The sequence below is a fragment of the Lepidochelys kempii genome, chromosome 1 (assembly GCF_965140265.1).
Source record: "Lepidochelys kempii isolate rLepKem1 chromosome 1, rLepKem1.hap2, whole genome shotgun sequence".
Taxonomy (NCBI): Eukaryota; Metazoa; Chordata; order Testudines; family Cheloniidae; genus Lepidochelys; species Lepidochelys kempii.
The window spans coordinates 241,110,865-241,136,350 of NC_133256.1; the positions used below are offsets into that span (position 1 = coordinate 241,110,865).

Consider the following 25,486-nt stretch of genomic DNA (forward strand, 5'->3'; position numbering starts at 1 on the left):
CATACAGGAGTTATACAAATATAAATGTATAGAGGGAGCAATATACTCATTAAGCTGGATGTATGGAGTGAAAAATTCAGTAAGCAGTATATATATTACAGCACTACAAAAAGTAATTTTCCCTCCGTTGTTACTCACACCTTCTTGTCAACTGTTGGGAATGGGCGACGTCCACCTTGATTGAATTGGCCTCTTTAGCATTACAAACTTCCCTCTGTTGATGTTCACTCCTTCTTGTCAACTGTTGAGAATAGGCCATTTCCACGCTGTTTGAATTGGCCTTGTTAGCACTGACCCCCTTCCCCCCCCACACTTGGTAAGGCTACTCCCATCTTTTCATGTGCGGTAACATTATATACACTATTTACTGTATTTTTCACTCCATGCATCTGATGAGGTGGGTTTTAGCTCACGAAAACTTATGTCCAAATAAGTATGTTAGTCTCTAAGGTGCCACAAGGACCCCTCGTTGTTTTTGCTGATATAGAATAACACGGCTACCACTGTGAAACCTATTATGCTAGATGTTACTTCAATACACAGGTGCTTAGCCACAGTCACTGGAGGCAACAAAGATGATGCTAGAACTGGAACAGTGACAGCATCCTCCTACTTCTGCCTGAAAACTCCAACAGACCCTGCTCTTGAATATCCACTCAATATTTCATGAAACTTCACCAAATGTCACCTTTCCAAGACAAGATGGCATCTCTCATGAGTCCAGATGTTTTCCAATGCGTCTGTGCTGATTTGTCAGTTCCTTGAAGCAAAAGTTTTTATGTTGCCCTTTTCTGCTTAGGACCAGAAGCCTATTTTATCATCCAGTTATAGACCAGGCACTCGTTAACCTCTCAGATCTCTGGAGAACTGTGGTTTTAAGGGAGCCCAGAAGGGAGGAACAAATTTAGAAACCTGTTTATCCAGTTCACCAGAATTGAGATGTTATGGTTTCCATTCTTCCGGTGACTCCCCTCCCCCCACACTCTCCCCACCCGCGCTCCCCAAAATGCCAAATTTCCATCATCAGAGCTCTCTCTATAAACGAATACTTTGTTACTGGACTCAGGAAGAAAGAAACCACAGGCCTGTTAGGGACAGAGACAGGAGGAGCAGAATATGTGCTTGAAAGCATGTTTATTCGGCTAGATTGCAGATGGCCAGTTTAGGAATACGATATCATATTTTTAAGCATTTCATAATGTCTTATTATTAATTCCAACCAAACCCACCAAGACCAAAATTATCTGAAATTGGTGCTTGCGTGTCCTGACCCCAAACCCAACAATGTTTGCATATAAAATATATATATTTCCCCCCAGATTTAATTTTTTTAATCAATTAGCAAACAGTGTTCCTGAGAGACTAAAGAAAAGACAGGCTTCCATGTCTAAGGAACTGAAATGTGGTATTTGGCAGATTCTACTTCCAGGAAACCAAAATGCTGAAGTCCTAGAGAGACAAGCTGCAAGCAAAGAGCAATCCTAAAGGAAAGGGTTTTATTGGACCTACCCCTTGTCATTAAACACTCTATATTTTACTTTAGTCTGATATTTTTATTTACATCTAAAACCCTTTTCCATCTCCGAATGAAAACGTTCACTTTGCCCTTTGTGAATGGGGAGAGGCTCTCTATAAATTAGCTCACCCAAATGATATGCTGACATCCAGGTGACAGGAAGCTGGCATACCGGTGTGGAAGCAGAAAAAGAGAAAAAGGAGGATCTGGGGGTAGAGTCTTAGTCAATTTAAGGATAGAGCGAAAGGAAACCCTAACCCTAATAACGCGAGAGTTGTAAGAGATGCTGTTTTCATCCTTGCTTTTAGTTTTAAAGATGGAATGCTGATGTAAGCAGAAACCTTGAGATAAGGTAGCATCTGGAAGGAATTTGCATAAACAAAGGATAACTGTTAGCCGTTGATGTATGTAACGGTAGCCGTTGATGTATGTAACGGAAAGTATAAATACTTGTCTAACACTGCTTGTAGGGGGAAGATCTGCCTAAGGTCAGGGGACCCCCAGTCCGACCACAGTCTTCCCTTGCAATTGCTTGTAATAAACTGTCTCTGACTTGTTTCTAACAAACGCAGAGTGAAGACTTGTTTTCTTCCACACTGGTAACACAGGGACTGGTTTTCATGAAACTTCTTACCTCTGCTTAATCCAATTGACCTTCATGAGTGCTGCAATTTACACATTTAGAATAGCTAATTGCTGGGGACCATTACAAAGAAACCCTGAAAAAGCCACATCACCTCCCCCCTCCCCCCCCAAAACCCCAACAAACTCTCAAACCAACCAACCTATCATAGCAAAAAAACCAAAAAGAACCCCGCACAAGCTGGAAAAGACTCCTTTGTCCTTGTCAAATAAGCAATCAAATTTTATAACTTCACCGCAATGTGCATTTTTTAAGGCTTTGGGTGTGGAGAGGTTATAGTCATTAAAGTGAGAATGACACTGATCATAACCAAGCAAAGCTAATGCTTTTCAGACTTCTGTACATATCTTAAAGTCTGATTTGTGCATCAGCTCATGCCATGCCAATCCTGAGTTCTCACATGCTTCTGCCAACGCATATTTTTATCTGAAATTTATTTATGCCTGATTAAGCAGAATATAACACGCTACAAGAGTCATTGGCAAGATGTACAGTACAAGAAGTTCTCGCAGTCATCTGTCTCAAAATGAAAGGGCTGGATCATCACAAGGAGTAGACAATATGCCAGAAAATTATATACTGTGGCATTCCCCATCTCAGGTTTTGTTTCTTTCTTTATTCAGTTGTTTTGGTGCTATTATAGGAATTCAAATCAATATTGAAAAGCCAACCTTTCAAATAATAGCAATAGAGTAAAAAGGTCATCCAATTCATTTAATTTCCTTCCTTATTAGAGAAAACTGGTTACTTATTCCTAGATTCTAATTCATAGATTTCAGCTGGTTACTTATTTGCAATTCAAATTTTAAATCTGTAAGTTTTCATACTAAAAATATGCTAATTCATATTTGTACATATTTTTAGAAATAAAGTGTTCCATGACACCTCTACTGCATAAATGATCCATAAGTACAGTAAGGAATCATAACACCACCTAGCTCTTATATAGCACTTTTCATCAGAAGATCTCAAAGCACTTAAGAAAGTGGGGAAAGTGAGGCCACAGGAAGGTGATGTAACTTGACCATGGCTGCCCAGCAGGCCAGTGGCTGAGACAGAAACAAAACCCAGGTCTCCTGAGTCCCAGTCCACATCTACAAGGCCACATCTGACTATATAAAGTATGAGTGACAAACCAGTTTTCTGTAAAAGGATAGCTATACACTCTTTAGACAATTCTGGAAAGAAATTACACTTTTCCTTGACCTGATGCTTGATTTCTGAACAAAAGCTTGTCTCCGGACAGCTCTTCCCCCTAATACTGCACAAATCCATAATAATCTAAGTAACAGGTATGTGAATCGCTTTGTGTGGCAATTACCAAGCATATTACAATTTGTTGGTGAATTTTCAGACGAAAATATTCTGCACAAAAATCAAGTGTCACATCAGTGAGCAGAATGCCATTTTCTGTCCAGAACTGTGTAGCTTTACAGACAACATTGTATAACGTATCACTTCTAGGAATAAGCCAACATCTTTAACATGTACATAAGGAGCTATGAGCTAGAATAAAAGGACAAATTTCAGTCTACCTTTCCCCATATGCTTCATTTGCATGGGAGGGAAATAGTGATGAAAAGGAAGAACAAAGTGAGAAAAAAGAGTGCACTTTTGAAATCTGGAACCATTGCACTACAGAAATGATAACCTACCTAGGATGGCACAACTTGATAAGTACCACCATCTACTAAATTATTAACTCAGATGTCAAATACACACATTTTCAGAATTAAAATATTTACATAAGCATAGTTCAAAAACCTAACTAAACAAAAAAAACACTTCAAGGAAAATGTTTAAGAGACTGCAAATACAAAGAGGATTGTGTATTCCAAACATACGCTGTCATATACCTAGGGCCTTGTGGATTTCTGTAGCACTGTACCCGCAGAATGCATTAGCAGCTGTATAATTCCCATATCCAAGGCTTTTAAAAAGTCTAGTCATGAGATCACTACATGCACTTGGAAGTTAACTCTTTGAGCGCACTTTCTGTACACGACTGGCATTGATGGAAAACCCACAAGATGGCACAGCTGAGAATGTTGTACACAGAGACAGACCCATGTCTCTGTAGTTCTCTCTGAAGTACTGAAAGGGTTGAAATCACCCCACCAGACTCCCAGAGAATAGAGCAAAAAACTTAATTTAAATTAACTGGGGAACTCATCTCCTAATGAACAATTAGGATTATGTCCTATGTCTTTATTAGTTGAATGATATCAAATACCTGAGAATAATGAGATACCCCTGGTCAAGATTAGACCAATTGTGCAAAGTCAAGCAAAATGTTTACAGAAAGGATTGCTCTACAGAGAGTTAGAAATCATAACTTTTAGAATACGACTTAAAAGGCAGACTACTTCCACGTTATACTTACAATGGGGAAAGGAAAAGAAAATTATTTTTTAAAAGCTGCATTTTGCTATACTAAAGCAATTTTACTTGAAAGTTTTTTGAACAACTCTCTTCATCCTCTACCCTTACTCCACTGTAGCAGTTATAAGAGTGACATTACAGCACTTGATTATTCACTGTTTGACAATACTTCTGATGTTGGTATCTAAGTTCGGTGAACGGAGAAACGTTGCTCTTGCTTTCAAATTGCCAACTTTATTTTGTCTGTACCATTTTGTGGGAGGCTGATGACTTTATAGGTGGTGATAAAGCAGTGCGTTGACAGTTTAATGGGTAGAGGAAAATATGTAGTAGACGAGTGGGTACATCTGGAATTGATGAGGAGTGGAGAAAGATTCGGTGCCAACTGGAAGCTCTTGGTAATCACAAAAAACATGTGATCCTTCACATGACCCACAATACATTTCCATTGCTACAAGTATACTTACTGATGCTGTCGTGTCTTTCATCCTTTATTTTATGAAGAAAATCCAGCAAAATAAGGTTCAATCCTTTTGGAAAATACCCCAAAGCAACTAAAGAAAAGTTCTTAGAAGTAGCTATGATGCAGAAATCAACATCCCAATCTTAATACCCATTTGATAAAACCATTCCAGCGACCCACTTTACATTTCAATTGAATCCCTGTTTACTTACCATAAAAATGAATTAAACTGCAGAAGCAGAAGCCAGAGGCAGCTATCCACAGTGCTGTGGAATAAAACGCCTCTTTTAAACACAAACCAATTCCTTTATTATGCAACATGTTGAAAAGCAAGGCAGCAGGTGCGGGGGGAAGATGAGAGAAAAAGTGCACACGAATACAAAGGAGAGAAGACTGGTTATCAGCCATATCCTCTCAATTCAGATTTTTATGCTACCTGAAGCTGTTGGGAACTGTCATTGAGATTGTCCTCCCTCCGTCTGGCCTCTTCTAGCATCTGTGCACTCTTTTTTTTTTCCACTTGCTCTTTGTGCTTCAGGTTTGCTACCTTCTTATTTTGGTCTTTGACTTGCCTGTGAAGTGAAAAACAAATACTCAGAGCACAATCCAGAATATGTTCTCAGTCAGTCCTGGCTGTTGTGTGACCTGGACCGAAGAATGGTGGAAAGCCCAGAAACATTCTCACTCATCTTGCAGGAGCCCACAAACACTCCAGCTTCCAACCCACACTCAATTGTAAACTCCATTTAAAGAACACTTTGTTTTACGCACCACTATTAAAAGAAGTAACTGGAAGTTCCTGGAGTAATCTCAGACTGCATCACCCCATTAATCTAAAACTTCAAACTGCTACATCTGTAAGAGTTGTTGATCAAAGACATACCTGCTCTCTGGCAACTCGTCACAGTGTATTATACACATATATAGAAACCCATATTACCTTGGGTACACAATTGTACTTTATTCAAGGGAATGGGGGAGGAAGAGTAATTAAAAAAATCCCCACAACTCAAACATAGAGGAACATCTGCAAGGTCCGGGCCATCTGCTTCAAGCAGTAAAACTATTTTCTCCAACCTCAAATTCTACTTGTTTACCAGATATTTTGTGGTATATTCCCCACCCCACTGTTACAGAGACAAGAAAGTGTGCATAATTTCCTTTTTCACTTGCATCTGTGAATTATTCTTGATGGTTCTGGCAATTACCATTGCCCGCAGCAGGGGTTTGGCCTTTCTGGGCATTAAGACACATGGAGTATGGAACCTAATTACAGACCCTTTAATCTCTGTCTCCTGACCACAGAAAACTTAAGTCTAAACTTTTGGTCCAATCAAAATAAAACAGAGCAGCTTTGCTTCCTCAGCCTTTTTCTCCATAATTACATCTGAAGTTTGGACTCTGGAATAAAAGGCAGATTCTTTGGTCCCAAGCTTTCCCCCCAAATATCATACAACTAGCATAGAGAACTCTTTAATTTAATGTTTAGAAAAAAATCATAAACTAGCTTCCTTTTTGGAACATGACACACACAGAAGGAGAAGAATGTTTCTTCTGAAGGCATCTCAGAAAGACATTTAGAATAGATTGCAAACAACTTTGGCTGCTTTGATATTTCCTTCAGAGCTCACAGCAAAGAGATTACCTCTTTGCAGAATACACAAATTAACTGATTTATAACTGGTCAGGGCTCTGCAGTGCCATACAAAGAATTTGGGTTCAATTCCTAGGCTATGGTTTTTGCTCCCTGAGACAGTTAGGGCTGGAGTAACTGCATAGAGAGCAAACTCCAGTGGTGTTGCTTTGCAGAGACTCTCATCACAGAGAAAAGAACAGTGCTGATGGCCTCCAGAGACAGTCTCTTCTAGCTCTTCTCAATCGAGGAAGATGACCAAGATGAGGTGTCTTGAGGAATTTGGAAGCGAAAGTCCTTTGCTTATTACGTTAAAGAATCATTGGTGTACCTGTAAGTGCCCTTTCCAAAAAACTACAGCTGATTCTACTTGGGATACTACATGTACACAAATAGCATAATTGATAAACTGCTCTAGGCTAGTGCTGCATCATGGTAATGGGCACTGAGTCCACTCTGAAAGCTGATTTGCTCAGAGATTACATTAGTTTTCTGAAATACTTTGTCAGCACTGAACTGAGCTTGTACAACACAGAGTTATTTATGTACTGTTAAATAAAGATAGAAAGTAGAGTTAATTTATAGAAAATATAGTTAAATAATCCCAACACACACAGTTTCACATGGGTATTCTAATTCAATTCCTATATTAAGGTATATGGATTTGATTTGATGAATCTGATGAAACTAAATTTATCCATTAGAAAAATATTCCTTGTTATCACTATTTTCTGGTGCACTCTGAACTACAGAAATAAAGGCACACCACTGATTAAAATAAAAAATAGATTATCTTTTGCAAAGTCCAAATCCTCTCCATTAAAAAGGTCTTTCCTGAAAAGCAAGCTGATTAAATGAACTTTTGACATGACGTTTGCTGCCCAGGATCTGAGCCAAAAAGCAAGACTTGCTAATGAATTGGCTCCCATAGTGTATGTAAAGGATCATCTGAATGTTGAAGAAGCAGTCAGCCAGAAAATCTAAGGCAAACATAAGTACTTCCTAAAGGCAGATTTAGAGAGAGCCCATGCAACTCCCATGCCTTAAACCACTTGATCCAAGCCAGAATTATGGAACCTGCAAAAAGTGCAGCCTAGGGCAATCCTACTGTATCTTTGATGGAAAAAAATCATGTGGCTCTAGTGAAGACCTTGAATGAGATAGGGATTTATAGTGAACTTGGCTGTAATGGTTCAACTATTGTAAAAACAAAACAAAACAGGTCACATGTGCCTTGGGCAAAGGAATCTATAACTTGAAAAAGTGAAGAAGTAATTGGGAAGGTGTGGGGGACGTGACGCAGCCTCTTTCACTGCTCACATGAAATGCACGTTGACTCTTACCCCGCCAACAGAAGCGCAGATGATCATAAGCAGAATAAGGACAATGGACATTAAAAAAGCAGTCTTCAGCAAACTCAGAGAACTTTCTCCCCACAGTAAGATCCTGTGGGAAGAAAATCTAAGCTATAAAATTATTAAACGCGCAACTGCCAACTATTCCAATCTGAAGGAAAGATAGAAAAAACAGCAAAAGGAATGGCTCCATCAGGAACTCCTTAATGATCTGAAAATCAAAAAGGAATCCTACAAAAAGTGAAAACACAGACCACTTGCTAATGAGGAGGACAAACAAACAGCACAACCATATAGGGACGAAATCAGAAAGGCTAAGGCGCAAAATGAGTTATGTTTAAGAGGGACATAAAATCTAATAAGAAGTTCTTTAAATACATTCGGAGCAAGAGTAAGATGAAGGAAAGTGTAGGTCTTCTACTTAGTGTGGGGGGAGAGCTAATAACTGATGACATCAAACAGGCTGAGGTGGTTAATGCCTATTTTGTTTCAGTCTTCACTAAAAAGGTTAATTGTCACCAGATACTCAAGAAAATTAATATTAACAACAAGAGGAAGGAACGCAAGACAAAACAGGGAAAGAACAAGTTAAAGAATACTTAGATGAGTTAGATGTCTTCAAGTTGATAGGGCCTGATGAAATTTATCCTAGGATACTTAAGGAACTTGCTGAAGCAATAGTTATGAGAAGGTAGATAATCTTCGAGTGCTTCCTCATGTTGATTCCAAAGAGACGACTCCCAAGAATCTCCTAGGAGGAGAGGTCAGAGTTCAGTGGATCGCAGATTGCAGCACTGCTCTGCCAAATCTGTCATCATGGCTGGCCTGCTGTGTAACGCCACAGTGCAATGTAAAGATGTGGATCAAAGACCATGTCGCTGCCCTGCAGATGGTCTTGAATGGGAACTTGCACCAGGAATGCTGCCAAAGATGCCTGTGCCCTCATAGAGTGTGCCATCAGCATGAGGGCAGGTATCTTAGCCAGGTTGTAGCATACCCTGATACTGGCCATGATCCATGAAGAGATTCTTTGGGACGACACTGTAAGCCCATTCATTCGCTCTGCAATTGCAATGAAGAGTTGTGTTGATTTTGAAATGACTTTGTTCTTTCAATGTAGAAGGTTAATAGCTCACCTGACATCCAGGGAGTAGAGCACTCACTCTCTGTTACTAGTGTGTGGCTTAGGAACAAACACTGGAAGAAAAATGTCCTGGTTCACATGGAATGATTAAACTACCTTTGGGAGAAAGGCCGGACGTGGCCGCAACTGCACCTTGTCCTTATAGAAGACGGTATATGGGGGCTCAGAAGTCAAGACCTTAAGCTCAGACACCCTCCTGGCTGAAGTTATAGCCACCAAGAAAAGACAGTTACCTTTTCTGTAACTGGTGTTCTTCAAGATGGGTTGCTCATGTCTATTCCACAATAGGTGTGAGTGCTCGCCACGTGTACCAGTGCCAGAAGTTTTTCCCCTAGCAGTACCCTTGGGGGGGAGGGCCCCCCGCAACCCCTGGAGTGGCGCTTGTCTGGTGTGGTATAAGAGGAGCTGCGCGCTCCCCCCATCCTCAGTTCCTTCTTGCCAGACAACTCTGACAGAGGGGAAGGAGAGTGGGATGTGGAATAGACATGAGCAACACATCTCGAAGAACACCAGTTACGGAAAAGGTAACTGTCTTTTCTTCTTCAAGTGATTGCTCATGTGTATTCCACAATAGGTGATTCTAAGCTACATCTGTTGGAGGTGGGTAGGAGTTCACAAGTCCCCAGGACCGAGGACAGCCCTGCCAAACCCGGCGTTATCCCTGGTTTGGAAAATGATCATATAGTGCGAGGTGAATGTGTGAACCAAAGACCGTGTGGCGGCCCTACAAATGTCCTGGATGGGGACATGGGTCACGAAGGCAGCTGACGAGGCCTGCGCCCAAGTCAAGTGTGCCCTCACAATGGGTGGCGGGGGGACACCCGTCAGCTCATAACAGCAGCGGAGTGATCCGATTGGAAAGCTGTTGAGTGGAAATCGGCTGGCCCCTCGCGCACTCAGTCGAGGCGACGAACAGTTGCAAGGACTTTCTGAATGTCTTGGTCCGCTTGAGGTAGAAAGCCAGAGCCCACCAAACATCGAGGGAGGGAAAGGAATTATTTAAGCTCAGTACCAATATAGTACAGAAGAACAAATGGATATAAACTGGCCATCAGGATGTTTAGACTTGAAATTAGCCTGTGATGGGATGTTAGATGGGGTGGGATCTGAGTTACTACAAAGAATTATTTCCTGGGTATCTGGCTGGTGAGTCTTGCCCACATGCTTAGAGTTCAGCTGATGGCCATATTTAGGGTTGGGAAGGAATTTTCCTCCAGGGCAGATTGGCAGAGGCCCTGGGGGTTTTTCACCTTCCCCTGCCGAGTGGGGCACATGTCACTTGCTGGAGGATTCTCTGCACTCTGAAGTCTTTAAACCATGATTTGAGGACTTCAATAGCTCAAACATAGGTGAGAGGTTTATTGCAGGAGTGGGTGGGTGAGATTCTGTGGCCTGCATTGTGCAGGAAGTCAGACTAGACAATCATAATGGTCCCATCTGACCTTAAAAAGTCTATGAGCGTGTGGAGATGGTGCTCCTCATTGGACGCGTGAGGCTTGGGGCAGAGGACCGGTAGAAAAATGTCCTGACCCATGTGGTAGGCGGAGACTATCTTTGGGAGGAACGCGGGGTGTGGACGGAGCTGGACCTTGTCCTTAGGAAACACCGTGTATGGCAGCTCAGAGGTCAGGGCCTTGAGCTCCGAGACTTGCCTGGCCGACGTGACTGCAACCAGGAAGGCCACCTTCCATGAGAGATGAGACCAGGAGCACGTGGCCAGTGGTTCAAACGGGGATCCTGTGAGACGAGCCAACAGCAGGTTTAGGTCCTACTGCGGGACCGGGGGTCTAGAATACGTAAAAAGACAGTCCAAACCCCTAAGGAACCAGCCAGTCATAGCATGGGAAAATACCGTGTGCCCTTGCACCGGCGGATGGAAGGCCGATATGGCTGCCAGGTGCACCTTGACTGATGAGGGCACCAGGCCCTCAGGTGGACGAGGGAATCAAGGATAAGCTGGATCGGGATGGCCACCAGGGGACACCTTGGTCTGCCACCCACCTAGAGAAACGCGACCACTTCGCCAAATAAGCGCGGTGAGTCTACTCACCAGTAGTCGTCTACTTTTGAGGATGACGCGCTGAACCTGTTCTGAGCACATGCTTTCCTCTCCACCTAACCACTGAGCAGCCACGCCGTGAGGTGAAGCACCGCTAGGTTGGGATGGAGGAGGTGGCCCTGGTTCTGAGAAAGCAGGTCTGGGTGGAGTGGCAACAGCCATGGCAGAGCTACTGCCAGGCCCGTGAGGGTCCCGTACCAATGCTGCCTGGGCCATGGCAAGGCAATCAGGAGGACCCGGGCCTTTTCCCTCTTTATCTTCTCCAGGACCCTGCTGATTAGAGGGAATCGGGGAAAGGTGTCGAGAAGTCGGCCTGATCAGGACAGGAGAAAGGCATTGGAGATAGCGCCCCTCCCCAGGCCCCCCCAGAGCAGAACCCGGTGCATCGCCGGTTCTGCCGAGTCGTGAATAGGTCCACCTGGGGAGTTCCCCACCTTCAGAAGAGCCGGTGAGCCACTTCTGGGTGGAGGGACCACTCGTGTTGCTAGGAAAAGTCCCTGCTCAAGCGACCCACCCTCTTGTTCCAGGCACCCGCTAGGTGGAAGGCCTTCAGGTGGATGTCGTGGGCTATACAGAAGTCCCACAGCCTGAGGGCTTTGTGGTAGAGGGCAGAGGATCGGGCCCCACCTTGCCTGTTGATATAAAACATCAAGGCTGTGTTGTCCATGAGGACCCTGACTACCTTGCCCTCCAGGTGCAAGTGGAAGGCCATTCATGCCAGCTGCACTGCCCTGAGCTCCTTGACGTTTATATGTAGGGTCAGGTCTTGAGCCGACCACAGGCCTTGAGTCTAAGAGTTCCCCACATGGGGCCCCCAACCCAGGTCCAATGCATCGGACACCAGCTCCAACGACGGGGCCCTGTCCCTGAACAGGACCCCTTGGAGCATGTTGTTTGGGGCGGACGACCACCACCATAGGGAGGTGATCACACAGTCTGGCATTGTGAGGACCTTCTCCATCCTGTCTGTGGCCTGAGAGAACTTCGAGGCCAACCAGAGCTGGAAGGGCCTCATCCTGAGTCTGGCGTGATGGACCACATATGTGCACGCTGACATGTGACCCAAGGGTTGCAGGCAAACCCTGGCTGTTGTCACTGGGAACCTTGTGACCGAGTCGATGAGACCTTTCAGGGTCTCGAATCTGTCTGGTGGGAGAAAAGCCCTGGCCGATACTGCGTCCAGGAGTGCCCTGATAAACTCTATGCGTTGGACTGGGACTTATGTGGACTTGGTGTTGTTTACCAACAGGACCAAGGCGGTGCACGTGGACAGGAGGAGTGCCACGTGATCCCTCACCTGTGACCGGGAGGTGCCCTTGACAAGCCAATCATCCAGATAGGGAAATATCTGGACCCCCCGCTGTCTGAGGTAGACCGCTACCACTGACATGCATTTTGTGAACACACTGGGGACAGTGGACAGACCAAACGGGAGGACCGTGAATTGGTAATGATTCTGTCTCACCATAAAATGGAGGAAGCGCCTGTGCCCCTCAAATATGTGGATGTGGAAGTACGCGTCCAGTAGATCGAGGGCAGCGTACCAGTCCCCGGGATCTAGGGAGGGGATGATGGAGGCCAGGGAGACCATGAGGAACTTGAGTTTCACCATGTACTGGTTCAGACCTTGCAGGTCCAGGATGGGCCTGAGCTCCTCTTTGGCCTTCGGGATAAGGAAATAATGGCAGTAATACCCCTTGCCCATGAACTCCTCAGGCACCACTCTATGGCTCCTAGTCCTAGGAGCCGCCCCACCTCCTGCTCGAGCAGAGCTTCGTGTGAGGGGTCCCCCAAGAGGGACAGGGGTAGTGAGTGGTTGGGAGGGGAGGAAGTAAACTGGAGGGTGTAACCCCGGGAGATGGTGTTGAGGACCCATCGGTCCGAGGTTATCCGCGACCATTCCAGGGGGAAAGCACACAACCGGTTGGAGAAGGGTAGCTTTATTGGATCCCTGGTGAGGGCTGGAGGGGTGACCCTGAGCGCACCGTCCAAAACGCCTTTTCCCTGCCTGCTTGCCGTTGGAGGACCCAGACTGGGGGGCAGGCCGAGACTGCCTCTGAGGGTGTCTCTCAGTGTCCCGCTACCTCTTATGGGCGGCCTCATACTTCGGGAGGACGGCCTGGGTGGGAGTCTGCTGCGGCTTGAACTTAGGTTTTGCTGCAGCCGGGACATAGAGGCCCAGAGTCTGGAGGGTCGTGCGGGAGTCTTTCATGCCACCCAGTCTTGTACCTGTTTCCTCTGCAAACAGAGCTTTCCCATCAAACGGGAGATCCTGTATGGAAGACTGTACCTCGCTGGACAGCCCAGAGAGAAGAACCCATGACACCGGTCTCATAGACACTGCAGAGGCCCTAGCGGCTGCTGCCCCTTCCTCCAATAGCTCTTTGAACTCCTTCCTGTCGCACTCCTGGAAGTAGTCCTCAAACTTGGCCAAGGAGCAACACAGACTGAATTCGTACCCACCCAGGAGAGCGTGATAGTTTGCCACTCGTAACTGGAAGCTTGAAGATGAATAAACTTTCCTTCCGAAAGAGTCCAGTCTCCGAGAGTCTTTGATCTTTGGGGTCGGGGCTGGCTGACCCTGCCATTCCCTGTGGTTGACCAACTCGATCACCAGGGAGTTGGGCGCCGGGGGGGTATATAAGTACTCATGTCCTTCAGTGGGTCACAAGTACTTGCATTCCGCCTTTTTAGAGATTGGGGACAACGAGTCCGGTGTTTGCCACAGGGCATTTGAAATCTTAGCCACCCCTTCATGGACAGGCAAGGCCACCCTATCCAGTGCCAATGGGGATAACACGTTAAACAGGGAGTCTGAGGGCTCCTCCATCTCCTCCGCTTGGAGGTGGAGGCTTGCTGCCACACCCTTTAAGAGTTCTTGGTGGGTCCTAAAGTCCTCCTGCAGGGCAGAGGGGCCGCAATTGACTCCTCTGGGCGGGGCAAGGAGGCCGGTGCGATGCTCTGGGTGTTGGCCGGCACCAGCAGGTCCACCACCTGGTCGGACTCCGGGCCGAGGACATACGTCCGATCGACTCCTTTCTTGGGGGTCTGGAGAGGGAGGCCAACGGTGCCTCCAAAGCTCCGGCCACTGAGCAGGCTCCCACCAGGGGCTGCACCGGAGGCCACGGTGCCCACTGGTAAAATTGGGCCGGCCACGATGCTCGGTGCCACTGCACCTGCTGTGGCACCTGCGGGGCCGGCTGTTTGGGTTGGCTGGCCTGGCCCATTGAGAGGCGGCTACGACTGGAGACTGGGCTGACGTAAGATCTGCTGCTGTCACTGGACAGGAAGGAGTGGCGGTGCTGGGATCTACGATGGCCATGGGACCACAATCTTGACGTGGAGGACCAGTACCAATGGTAACATCTGCTCCGCGAATGGCCTCGACGGGCAGACCCACAATGGTGAGACACCAGTGATTGACGCCTGGGGCTGCGATGTCTTGGCAGAGACTTGGAGCAGGAGTCTGAGCACAAACGGTGTCGAAGACCCTGCCGTAACCAATTGCAGAGTCCTCGCTGAGGACCATTGGTGACGCCCGCTGTGGTTCCATCGATATTTGCTCCTTGAGGACGAGCGGTGCCGAGAGTCCCAGCTGGATGGAACCCAGCCAGTCTGGTCAGTGTCGAGGGCGATCCACATGGACTCTGCCCCGAGTGGTCACTGAGCGGTGAATGGCATCGGGAACGTTCCCTCAACCAAGACCATGCCAGAGGCGACTGCGGAGATCCCAGCGGCGGCTTGCCTCTGGAGTGTGGGGCCAACATTGGTGGCACTCCGGGCACTGACATGGACATAACGTCTCGGGCCACCTGAGGGCTTCAGGCGTGGATGGCATCCAGGCATCCGGAGAGGCCTGTTCTGAACGGGCCGGGCTACTCCGCTCAACGTGAGTCAGAGACCTGCGGCCCAGCGGGGTTCAAGGACTGCTTGACATGGGCCTAGCCTCTGTCCCAGACTTCCCTCAGTGCCACTGTGAGGATGGGTTTCAGAGGAACAGCCGTGTTAGTCTGTATTCGCAAAAAGAAAAGGAGTACTTGTGGCACCTTAGAGACTAACCAATTTATTTGAGCATGAGCTTTCGTGAGCTACAGCTCACTTCATCAGATGTTTACCGTGGAAACTGCAGCAGACTTTATATACACACAGAAATCATGAAACAATACCTCCTCCCACCCCACTGTCCTGCTGGTAATAGCTTATCTAAAGGATGGAATCTTTCCGGCCCTCTTGGCGTGCCCCGCGGAGGGGGAACGGTGCCGACCGGTCGATGGCACTGGAGGTTCGCCATGTACCGATGCCACGATACTGGGTACCAGATCGGAGCGGCGTGCCGGAGTCAGCGCCGACTCCATTGGGATGGCCCAGAGCCTAATGTCTCTTTCTCTTTTGGTCTGAGGCTTAAACGACTTGCAAATCTTGCACCTTTCGCTGATATGGGTTTCTCCCAAACAGTCTGCGTGCGGGTCACTTCTTGGCATAGAACGCCTACAAGAGCCTTACGACTTAAACCCTGGGGCGCGGGACATGCCCGGCCCGGGCTCACTGACTAAACTAACTAAACAGCTAACTAACTACAGGTACTAACACTGAACAAACGAACAGTTCTGGGAACGAGCTACAGCAAAGCTGGAGTGGAGCAGAGCAGTTCCGACGCACCTTCACTGGCGGCAAGGAGGAACTGAGGGTCGGGGGAGCATGCAGCTCCCCTTATACCGCACCAGGCAGACGCCACTCCAGGGGGTGCAGGGGGCGCTCCCCTGCACGGGTACTGCTCTGGGAGAATATTCCAGCACCGGTGTACGTGGTGAGCACGCACACCTATTGTGGAATACACATGAGCCATCACTCAAAGAACAACACTACTTTCTAGGAAAGGTCAAGAAGAAAGCATGTTGCAAGTGACTCAAAGAGAGGCCCATCAGTCTAGAGTGCATCAGGTTGAGGTCCCATGGGGGAATTGGCTGTCTTACTTGAGGGTACAGTCTATTTAGTCCTTTGAGGAAGCGGCCCACCAAGGGGTTAGTGAAAACTGAGCGACCGGCTGAACTGGGATGGAAAGTTAAGATAGCGGCCAGGTACACCTTTATTGATGACAATGAAAGACCTTGCTGTTTCCAGTGCAGTAAATAGTCCAGGATAAAGGAAATCGATGACTGTAAAGGTGGGATGTCCTTTTGTAATGCCCAAATGGAGAATCTCTTCCACTTGGCCAAATAAGTGGCCCTAGTGGATGGTTTCCTGCTGCTAAGGAGTACTTTTCTAACAGGGTCTGAGCATATGAGTTCCAAGGGATTTAGCCACAGAGTTTTCATGCTGTGAGGTGGAAAGACTCTAGATTGGGATGCTGGAGGAGACCATGGTCCTGGAGATCAAGTCCCTTCTGATATTCAGCAGGACCTTGTATACAAGCGGGAAGGGTGGGAATGCGTAAAGCAGGTGGTCCTTCCAAGGGAAGAGAAAAACGTCTGTAAGGGAGCCCGGGCTGTTTTGATTCAGGAAAGAGCAAAACTGGTGACATTTCCTTTTGTGACTTGCCGTGAACAAATCTATCTGGGGAAACCAACACTGCTGGAAGATGTTGTTCAAAACATCTGGGCAGAGGGACCACTCGTGATTGTGGAAAGATCAGCTGAGATGATCGGCCAGTTCATTCTGGGCACCTGAAAGGTATGATGCCTCTAGATGTATAGAGTGGGCAATGCAGAAGTTCCATAATGTGAGGGCTTCCTGGCATAGGGGAGAGGAGCGAGCACCACCTTGTCTGTTTATGTAGAACATCGCTATTGTGTATTCTTGGTCAATACTGACACAGCTGCCTTCCAGATGGGCCTGGAACATCTGGCAAGCAAGGCGGACCACTCTTAGCTCCCTGACATTGATGTGAAGCAAAAGTTCTGCCTGGGACCAGAGACCCTGAGTCTTCCTAAGTGTGCTCCCCCATCCCATTGCTGACACATTCATGACTAGAGACATTGAGGGTTAGGGCCTTGAGAAGGGCACTCCTGCGCACACCACTTGCAGGTTGAGCCACCATAGGAAGGACTCAATAACTGGAGTAAGAAGTGTAACTAACTTGTCTCAGAGGTCTCCGTTTGGCCTGTACACTGAGACCAGCCAGGCCTGAAGAGGTTGGAGACCAAGCCTCGCATGATGTACTACATATCCACAAGAGGCCATGTGACTGAGCAACTTCAGGAAATTTCATGCCGTAGTAGTGGGGTATCGTTGTAAATCCTCTATGATGGTGCCCCTGGTCAGAAACGTGATTCGGGAAGGAATGCTATGGCTTGACCTGAGTCTAGGAGAGCTCCAATAAACTCTATCCTCTGGGTGGAGGGTTAGAGTTGATTTTGACACATTCAGTATTAGTTCAAGCTTGTTGAAAGTCGACCGTAACAGGTTCCCGTGCTGCTTCCCCTGAGCTTTGGTACAGCCCTTGATTAGCCAGCCATCTAGGTACGGGAATACTTGTACCTGTCGCCTCCTCAGGAAGGCGGCTACAACCAACATGCACTTGGTGAACACCTGAGGGCCACCAATAGGCCAAAGGGGAGAATCGTGAACTGATAATGAGTGTTGCTGACCACAAAGCAGAGGAATTGCCTTTGAGATGGTACTATTAACAAGTGAAAGTAGGCAACTTTCCAGTTAAGGATGGTGTACCAGTCCCCAAATCCAGGGAAAGAATAATGAAGCCAAGTAGACCATGCAGAACTTCAGCTTTTTCAGGAAATGTCAGGAATAAACCCCTTTGCCCCTGAACTCCTGAAGGGCATCCTCTAGTGCTCTGGCTTCTAGGAGTGTTTGCTCCTCCTGTATGAGAAGCTGCTTGTGAGAAGGGTCCCTGAAGAGGGACGGAGAAGGGAGATGGGAGGAAAGAAGGGAACAGAATTGGAGAGAACATCCCAATTCTACTGTGCGTATGACCCATCGGCCCGAAGTGATTTGGACACACGCATGTTTGAAATGGGACAGATTATTAACGAAATGGGGAAAAGGATCCAAGATTCTGCCTAGTGCATGGCCCCTGGGCGCACCTTCAGAAGTTTTTCTTGGGAACTGAAGACTGCCTTGTCGAGCCCTGGCCCTGGTTGGAAGAGGGCTGTAAAGGCTTTCATCTATTACTCCTTCCCCACTTTCTGTTTTAATCTTGTCTGGGAGGAGTGGGGTAGAAGCGTGGTGGAGGCCGAAGTTTATAATACTTTCTTAGTGGGGCTGGTGTATGGAACTTGCGAGTCCTTGAGATGGAGCTTAGAGTCTGTTTGTTTTGTGAACAAACCTAAGCCATCAAAGGGCAGGTCTTGAATTGTTTGTTGGACCTTGTACGGGAGGCCTGAAACTTGCAGCCACGAGATTCTTAGCATGGCTATAGCAGTCGACATTCTGTAGGTCGCTGAGCCCAGTGCAGCTCGCAAGGAGGTCCTTTCTTTAACCTTGCCCTCCTCGAGGATGGCTCCAAAATCTAACCAAGATTCAATTAGAAGCAACTTTTTGAACTTAATGTTCCAAGAGTTAGAATTATAGAGCTGACGACCGCTTGCTGATCTGAAGCTGGAGCCCTCCGTAAGAGTAGACTTTACAGCTGAAATGGTCTAGCTTCTTTGCCTCCTTAGATTTGGGCATTGGTCCCTGCTGCCATTGCCTCTCTTTCTCATTTGCAGCTGCCCCTAGTGTGCCTGGTTGAGAGTGGTGTGATACAGCATGGCCAGATGGCAGCAGGAGAATGTTAGAAGGGAGCCTTATTCCCTGTAGAGGGAAGAAAGTTTGCTATAAATTAATTAAAGCACCTGAAGCCAGTCACATGATAAAAAACCCCTGCTTCAATCAGACAAGAGGAGGAGTTGAAGCAGAGTGGATTGGTGTTGGAGCAGAGAGCAGTTTGGAGGGAAGCAGAGGAGAGTTTGGAGAAGTGCTGCGGTGGGCTAAGAAGACCAAGACCCTAGGTAAAGGGACACCTAGTTTGTGCAGAGGGAGGGCAGGAAGCCCCACAAGCTGAAGGAACCGCTAGTTCTAGTGGTTTACCGCTATCCCTAGGGCCCCTGGGCTGGGACCTGGAGTAGAGGGCGGGCCCGGGTCCCTCCCTCTCCACTCCTCTCCTCTAGGACACTAGTGGGGCAGTTAATACCCCAGTTCAGGGGCAAGAAACGGTGCCCTGAACCCCCACCCAAGAAGAGAAAACGCGAGACCCATCATAGTAGTTCTGGCAATTTACCACAGTGGGTAAATAGGTATTTGTACTCATGTGAGGGTACAAAATACTTTCTTTCCACCCATTTGGCCACGGGGCAAAAGAGTGTCAGGAGTCTGCCATAGGGTCTTGGTAGTGTTTTGGATGGTCTTAATCAGGGGTAAGGCCACCCTTGAAGGACTCTCAGGAGTCAGAATATCCATCATAGGATCAGTCGTCTCCTCTAACATCTTGTCAGCCTGGAGGCCCAAGTTTTGTGTCACCCTTCTGAGTAGCTCCTGGTGAGCTCTGTTGTCCATAGCCAGCAACATGGCAGAAGAGCCGGCTACTGCCTCATCTGGGGAGGATGAGGATGATGCCCTGGGTGGCACCGGGTCCTCTTGACCCTCCAATTCATGGGGATCCTCCTGTGCTGATGTTTCTTGTTCGGTGCCTGGCATGGTACCGGTCCCTGTCTCAGTGCTGGTGTCAGTGATGGCTGTGGTGCCAGCTTGGGCACTGGTCTCCAAGCCATGCAAAGGTTCTCATGCCATAGAGGATGTCGGGGGAGCCCGCCTTTCCAAGGTGATCAACAATGATCTGGAGCCCGGCCCCTGGGCTTGATGATACGACCATGGGGTCCAGATGTGCCACTGTGTTGGTACCTGCCATTGGGGTAGCCAGGGCATCATGGGAATTGGTTGCCCCTCTTCCCGCCTTGAATGGTGTCGAGAGCCGTGTTGGCTCCACTTCAAGACTTACGACTCCGTCTTTGAATCAGAAGATGAGTTCAACCTCGGTGACCGGGATAGTGACGGAGAGCGGTGCTGAGGGGAGGGCGGCCAGTGCCACATCATGGCTGGTTTGCCCTATGAAGGCACAGCGATTCTCTGCAGTGCCGGTGCTGGGGACTGTAGAGCTGTCATTGGTATAAGGTTCCTGACCTGCCTCAAACATGTCCAGGGTGGATGGAGGATCCAGCTCCTCTACCTGGCTTTCCCGCATGGGGGAGTCCACTAGATGGACTCAATGGACGTCTCTGAGAAGCTAGAGTCAACGGTGCCAGTTTAACGAAGCTGGAGCAGGGGCTGAGTGTCCCGGTACGGGATGCAATCCACTAGCATTTTTGCACTCCACTGCTCTAACTGTGAGCAAACGCCCCTTCTTGGCTCTCTTCTGTTTTTTCTGTGGCACTGGCGAATGCAAGTCATGCAGGGGAGCTGCGGAACAGGTCTTCAGTGCCAGAGAATGGCAATGCCGAGTGTCTCTAGACCCTGAGTTCTTTTTTGGCACCGCAGCCTCTCTTACTGAGGTTGGTGCGTTTTGCACGGAAGTGTTCAGTTCAGGTCCAATGAGGGCTGGGGATGGAGAGCTGACTCCACAAGGAGTCATTTCAACCTAAAGTCCCTCTACTTTTTGTTTCTTGGGCAGAAGCCTTTGCAGATCTTACACCTGTGGTCTGTTGGGCCTCCCCCAAGCACTTTAAGCAGGAGTCGTGAGGGTCTCCCTTGGGCATATGCTTCTGAGAGGGAAAGAACGTGGTGGGGGAAACCCCAACAGAAACTTATCTAACTATAAAACTACTTGAAAACACCAACTGTAAGTTAACTATTTACAGCTACAAAGAAAAAGTCCACTGGGGGATTGCTTGCCATAGAAAGAGAGAAGAAAGCAGCTCCAACGACCGTCACCGACAGTAAGAAGAAACTGAAGAGGCGGCGGGTAGGCAGGGACCTATGTACACCATCATGAAGGCACAACACCAAGGGCTCTGCAGCTGACCCAACAGTCAGGGAGAAAACCTTCCGACGACTGTGCATGTGGCACGCACATACCTACTGGGAATTGACATGAGCAAGCACTCGAAGAAGAATCAATCTATCCACTACTGAAATTAAGTAGCTTCTATGGAAGAGGATGACAGTTAATAGACCTCTTGCACACGGAACACTGTGTAACAGTAGGGAAGAGAAACTTTTGATTATGGACAAGAAGGAACACCCTCTTACAAAAAAGGTGCAGCGGGATATTTTAATGTTAAGACAAAATGTATTCTATGTTGTGTAAGTATCCTGGAACAAGAATACCATCAAGCAATGTACAGCATTCTGGGGGGAAAGGGTGAAAAGGAAAAGGGATAAAGAATGGGTAGAAACCTTCCATGGCCTCAGCTGCTGAGAGCCTGTATCACTAAGACATAACTCAGATTTCAAAACCCTCTAAATCCTTAGCAGCGGAATCTATAGTTATTTGTACATGGGGATTCAGTCTCCCCTTCATTTTGTAGCAGGAATACTAAGTAGCGGCAATGTTGAGTAAAAATTCTCCAGCACACTTCAACTCCAAACTGAAAAAAACTACAAAAATATCCAGTGCATCAACCTTGCTGAGTAGAAGCCATACTCCTAATCTTTGTACATTGACTATCAGAGCAAATACAAGCCTGGAAACAACCTCAACCATACGCCAGTAATGATCAGACAGGGGGATGTGACAAGTACTTTTCCTCTTATTAACCATTTTTTCAATCTCTCATTTATTTTTTATTTATTTATTTATTTATTTTAAGTTAAAGGACCCTAGTATGTACAAAATGACTTAGGGCAGGGCTTGAGAGAGGAACAGGGACAAGGACGGGAGCCAAGAAGGATAGAAGCAGAAGGAATGGGGTGGAATAGGGGCAGGATCTGGTGGGGAGAGTATAGGAGCAGAGAGAGATAAGGACAAGCTGGGGGAGGGGGGGCAGCAGAAGAGTTTATAACCAACAGAATACACTACCCTACAGAACCTGAATCAAACCATGGATTCCTGCGTCCCAACATTTCCCCTCCTGTCAGCAAATACTTGTGAAGCCCACCGGAAAAGTGATTTTCATCCCTTACTAGTGCTGGTCAACACATAAAATGACAGTCTTCTACTGTTGAGAATTACTCATTTAGTCCAAGTGGATGAGGACTGTGCTGTGGATCTACAGGTCCCAAGTTTAGGGGCATCAATGTGGTTTCATATAATAGTCGGTTTTTTCACTTGCTTAACAAAAACAAGCAAACAAACAAAAAAACGGTAGGAAATCACATGAAAAACCCTACATTAGAAGAAGGTTGAAGTTGCAAAGTTAAGTACTTTCTTCATTCAGTGCAGAGGATGGACCTGATCAGGGAATGAATCAGGACTGTGTAATAAAGTAGGATGTTGCCTGTAGGATACCTGCATCATTTGTTGCAGAAGTTGGAAGGCGTGTAGTGAACGAAGCAGGGGATTCAGGGGATGCAGGAAGGCAAAGGATGGTCTTTCGGTGAATTGCAGCCCTGGCAAACTGGACTCTATCCTTGCCTCTGCCACAGAGTTCCTATGTGATCCTAAGCAAGTAACTTAAACCAGACTTTCCACAGTGGTCACTAATTTTGTGCGCGTCATTTTCTGGGTACTAAACTTGATACCCTGCGGTCTGATCTGCAGAAGTGCTGAGCACTCATATCTACAACTGATGTCAATGGGAACTGTGTTCTGAACATATAAACTGCTATATAATGCTAAATTCTCTGATGAATCACATCTAGTCATCTCAAATTAGGCACACAAAATTATTGGAAACTTTTGAATTTATCTCTGTGCCTGAATTCCCCATCTGTAAATTGGGGGTATTACCATCACTTCATCTCATAGGGGTGCTGCATATTCATTAATATTTTGAAGCACTCAGGTACTATAATGATGAATACCACAGAAAAGACAATAAAGAAATCAACAACTGTCTTCAGAACAGGGTTTTACTAATGTACAATAAATAAGGCTGAAAGGCTAAAAAAATTATTGAATAGCTATCTGCTTTGAAGTACCATCCATCTTGCACCCTAAATGAGGCAGGGGTCCTGTGGAAAAAATAGCATGTGATCATGTAATTAAAACCTGTATCGTAATGCACAGGCACAAGGGGGGGGGGGAATTAAAGTTGCACAAGAACCTTAATTCCGTCATTTAATGTCCTTCTTGTGTAATTTTGTGTGTGTAATTATATAAACAAAACAATCATATTAAAGATTATCATCAGGTTAGCCATGTTTTTAAAAAAATCCCTACCTGTGTTACTAACATGTTTATTAGAAATGAAAGAATGTTCAAAGATTAAAGATAGCAAAGAGGAGAACTGTACTCTCATTGGCAACAATGTAGTAGCTTTATGACTATTTTCCATGTGGACATACTATATGACAGATACTAAATACCTTCCTCTAGTTATCCTGATAGGAATCCAACAGTACTGTGTGCTGCAACTGGGCACACCAATGATTAAATACCATCAAGAAAATCACCACAAATTAAAGAATGGATGGACTTGACTGAAAGATGTAGAGCATTACTTACAATAACTGGTAATTGCTACAGAAAAATCTTTGTTAAAGTGGAGTTTAGGGGAAAAAAGAATGGCAGAGATTTTAATAAACATTGGAAAGCCAGTACATTTTCATAAGGTAAAAATTTAAAGAAAGACAAGTATCTGAATGTATGGAAATGCTGAGTTAAAGTTAAACTAGATCTCAGAAAGAAGCTTATCTGAGTTACCCACAAATCAGACAATAAAATTATCCTTTGGTTAAAGGCAACACAAGCAAAAATATGCTTTTTTAAAGCATATTGTATTAGGGAGGGAAACAGGACTTTTACTAGAAATACAGTTTCAGTCTTAACTATGGATAGTGTGACAGGGTCAGGCCAGGTGGCTACAGGAGAGTGATAGAAGGCAGATATATTAACCCCAGGTTAAGTAGGTCCCTTTTTCCTGGGTAAGGTAACAGCAAAGGTTCCAGAACAATCAGGAACTTTCTGGAAACAGTTAAGGCAGACAGGCTGACTAAAACACCTGCAGCCAATCAAGAAACTGCCAGAATCAATTAAGACAGGCAGGCTAATCAGGGCACCTGGGTTTAAAAAACTTCAGTTTGTGGTGTGTGTGCGAGGAGCTGGGAGCAAGAGGTGCAAGAAGCTGAGAATGAGACGGCGTACTACTGGAAGACTGAGAAGTACAAGCATGATCAGACATCAGGAGGAAGGTCCTGTGGTGAGAATAAAGAGGATGTTGGGAGGAGGCCATGGGGAAGTAGCCCAGGGAGTTGTAGCTGTCACGCAGCTGTTACAGGAGCCACTGTAGACAGCTGCAATCCACAGGGCCCTGGGCTGGAACCGGGAGTAGAGGGTGGGCCCGGGTTCCCCCCATGCCCCCAACTCCCTACTTGATACCAGAAGAGTTGACCTGGACTGTGGGTTCCACCAGAGGGGAAGGTTTCTGGCCTGTTCCCGATCCACTAGGTGGATCAGCAGAGACTGCGGGGATTGTTCTTCTTCCTTTTCCCCATGCTGGCCAGTGATGAAGCTAACTGAGCGAACGGCAGATTTGAGCCACGAAAGTGGCCAAACTGAGGGCTGCCGTGAACCTCTGAGGTGAGCAAATCCGCCAATAAGTGCAGGACCCATCAAGGCAGAGGAGGAACTTTGTCACAATAGGCTTCTGCTTCGAGACCAAGACTATGAAATATGATATGGTTCCCTAAAAACATTAAGACTTCTAAAAGTGACAGATCTTTTCCAAGGTCTCCAAACCTACCCTGGTTAGCAACTTCTCATACTAAATTCCAGGTAAAACGCAATCTATTAGAGAAAGATAAGGACAGTCAAAATCAAAGAAACAAAGCCCAAGATTTTAAAAAATGACTAATGATTTTAGCTGCCTCAATTTTTGGATGCCCAACTTTTAAGTCACTTAAACAGGGCCTAATTTACAGAAAGAGCTAAGCATGCTTTTAAAGGGTACGCAATAGAAAGAAGGGTGGAAAGACCAGAAGACCAGTGGGAAGTATGTAATATACAACTTTGGGCCTTCTTAAATAACTCTGATCCTGAAACTTACATCATGGAAAAACTTTCATCTAGTGTTCCAAAAATGGACACCACAGAGGAAGCTATCAACTTCTGAAAAGAGCCATAGTATTCCCATGCTTAAATCCAAGAAATAAAAATATTGTAATTAATACCACTCTTGTCTTTTTAATCAATCCATTCATCAGTCATACTTCTTGGCCCTCATTGCCACAGTATTTGAATTCTTCAAAATCTTCATTTATCC

The 25,486-nt window shown here is 46.3% G+C and overlaps 1 protein-coding gene across 18 annotated transcripts in view; it reads right to left on the reverse strand.

The window, feature by feature from the left end:
* Nucleotides 1-25,486, reverse strand: part of ERC1 (ELKS/RAB6-interacting/CAST family member 1) — a 546,952-nt gene that overhangs the window by 248,848 nt on the left and 272,618 nt on the right. For all 18 annotated transcript variants that reach the window (XR_012155892.1, XR_012155894.1, XM_073320595.1 and 15 more), the window contains one exon: nucleotides 5,441-5,576. Coding sequence is in view for 16 of the 18 variants with exons in the window: in XM_073320595.1 (XP_073176696.1) it covers nucleotides 5,441-5,576 (136 nt within the window). In the remaining 2 variants the exon portion in view is untranslated. The remainder of the gene's footprint in view (nucleotides 1-5,440; nucleotides 5,577-25,486) is intronic.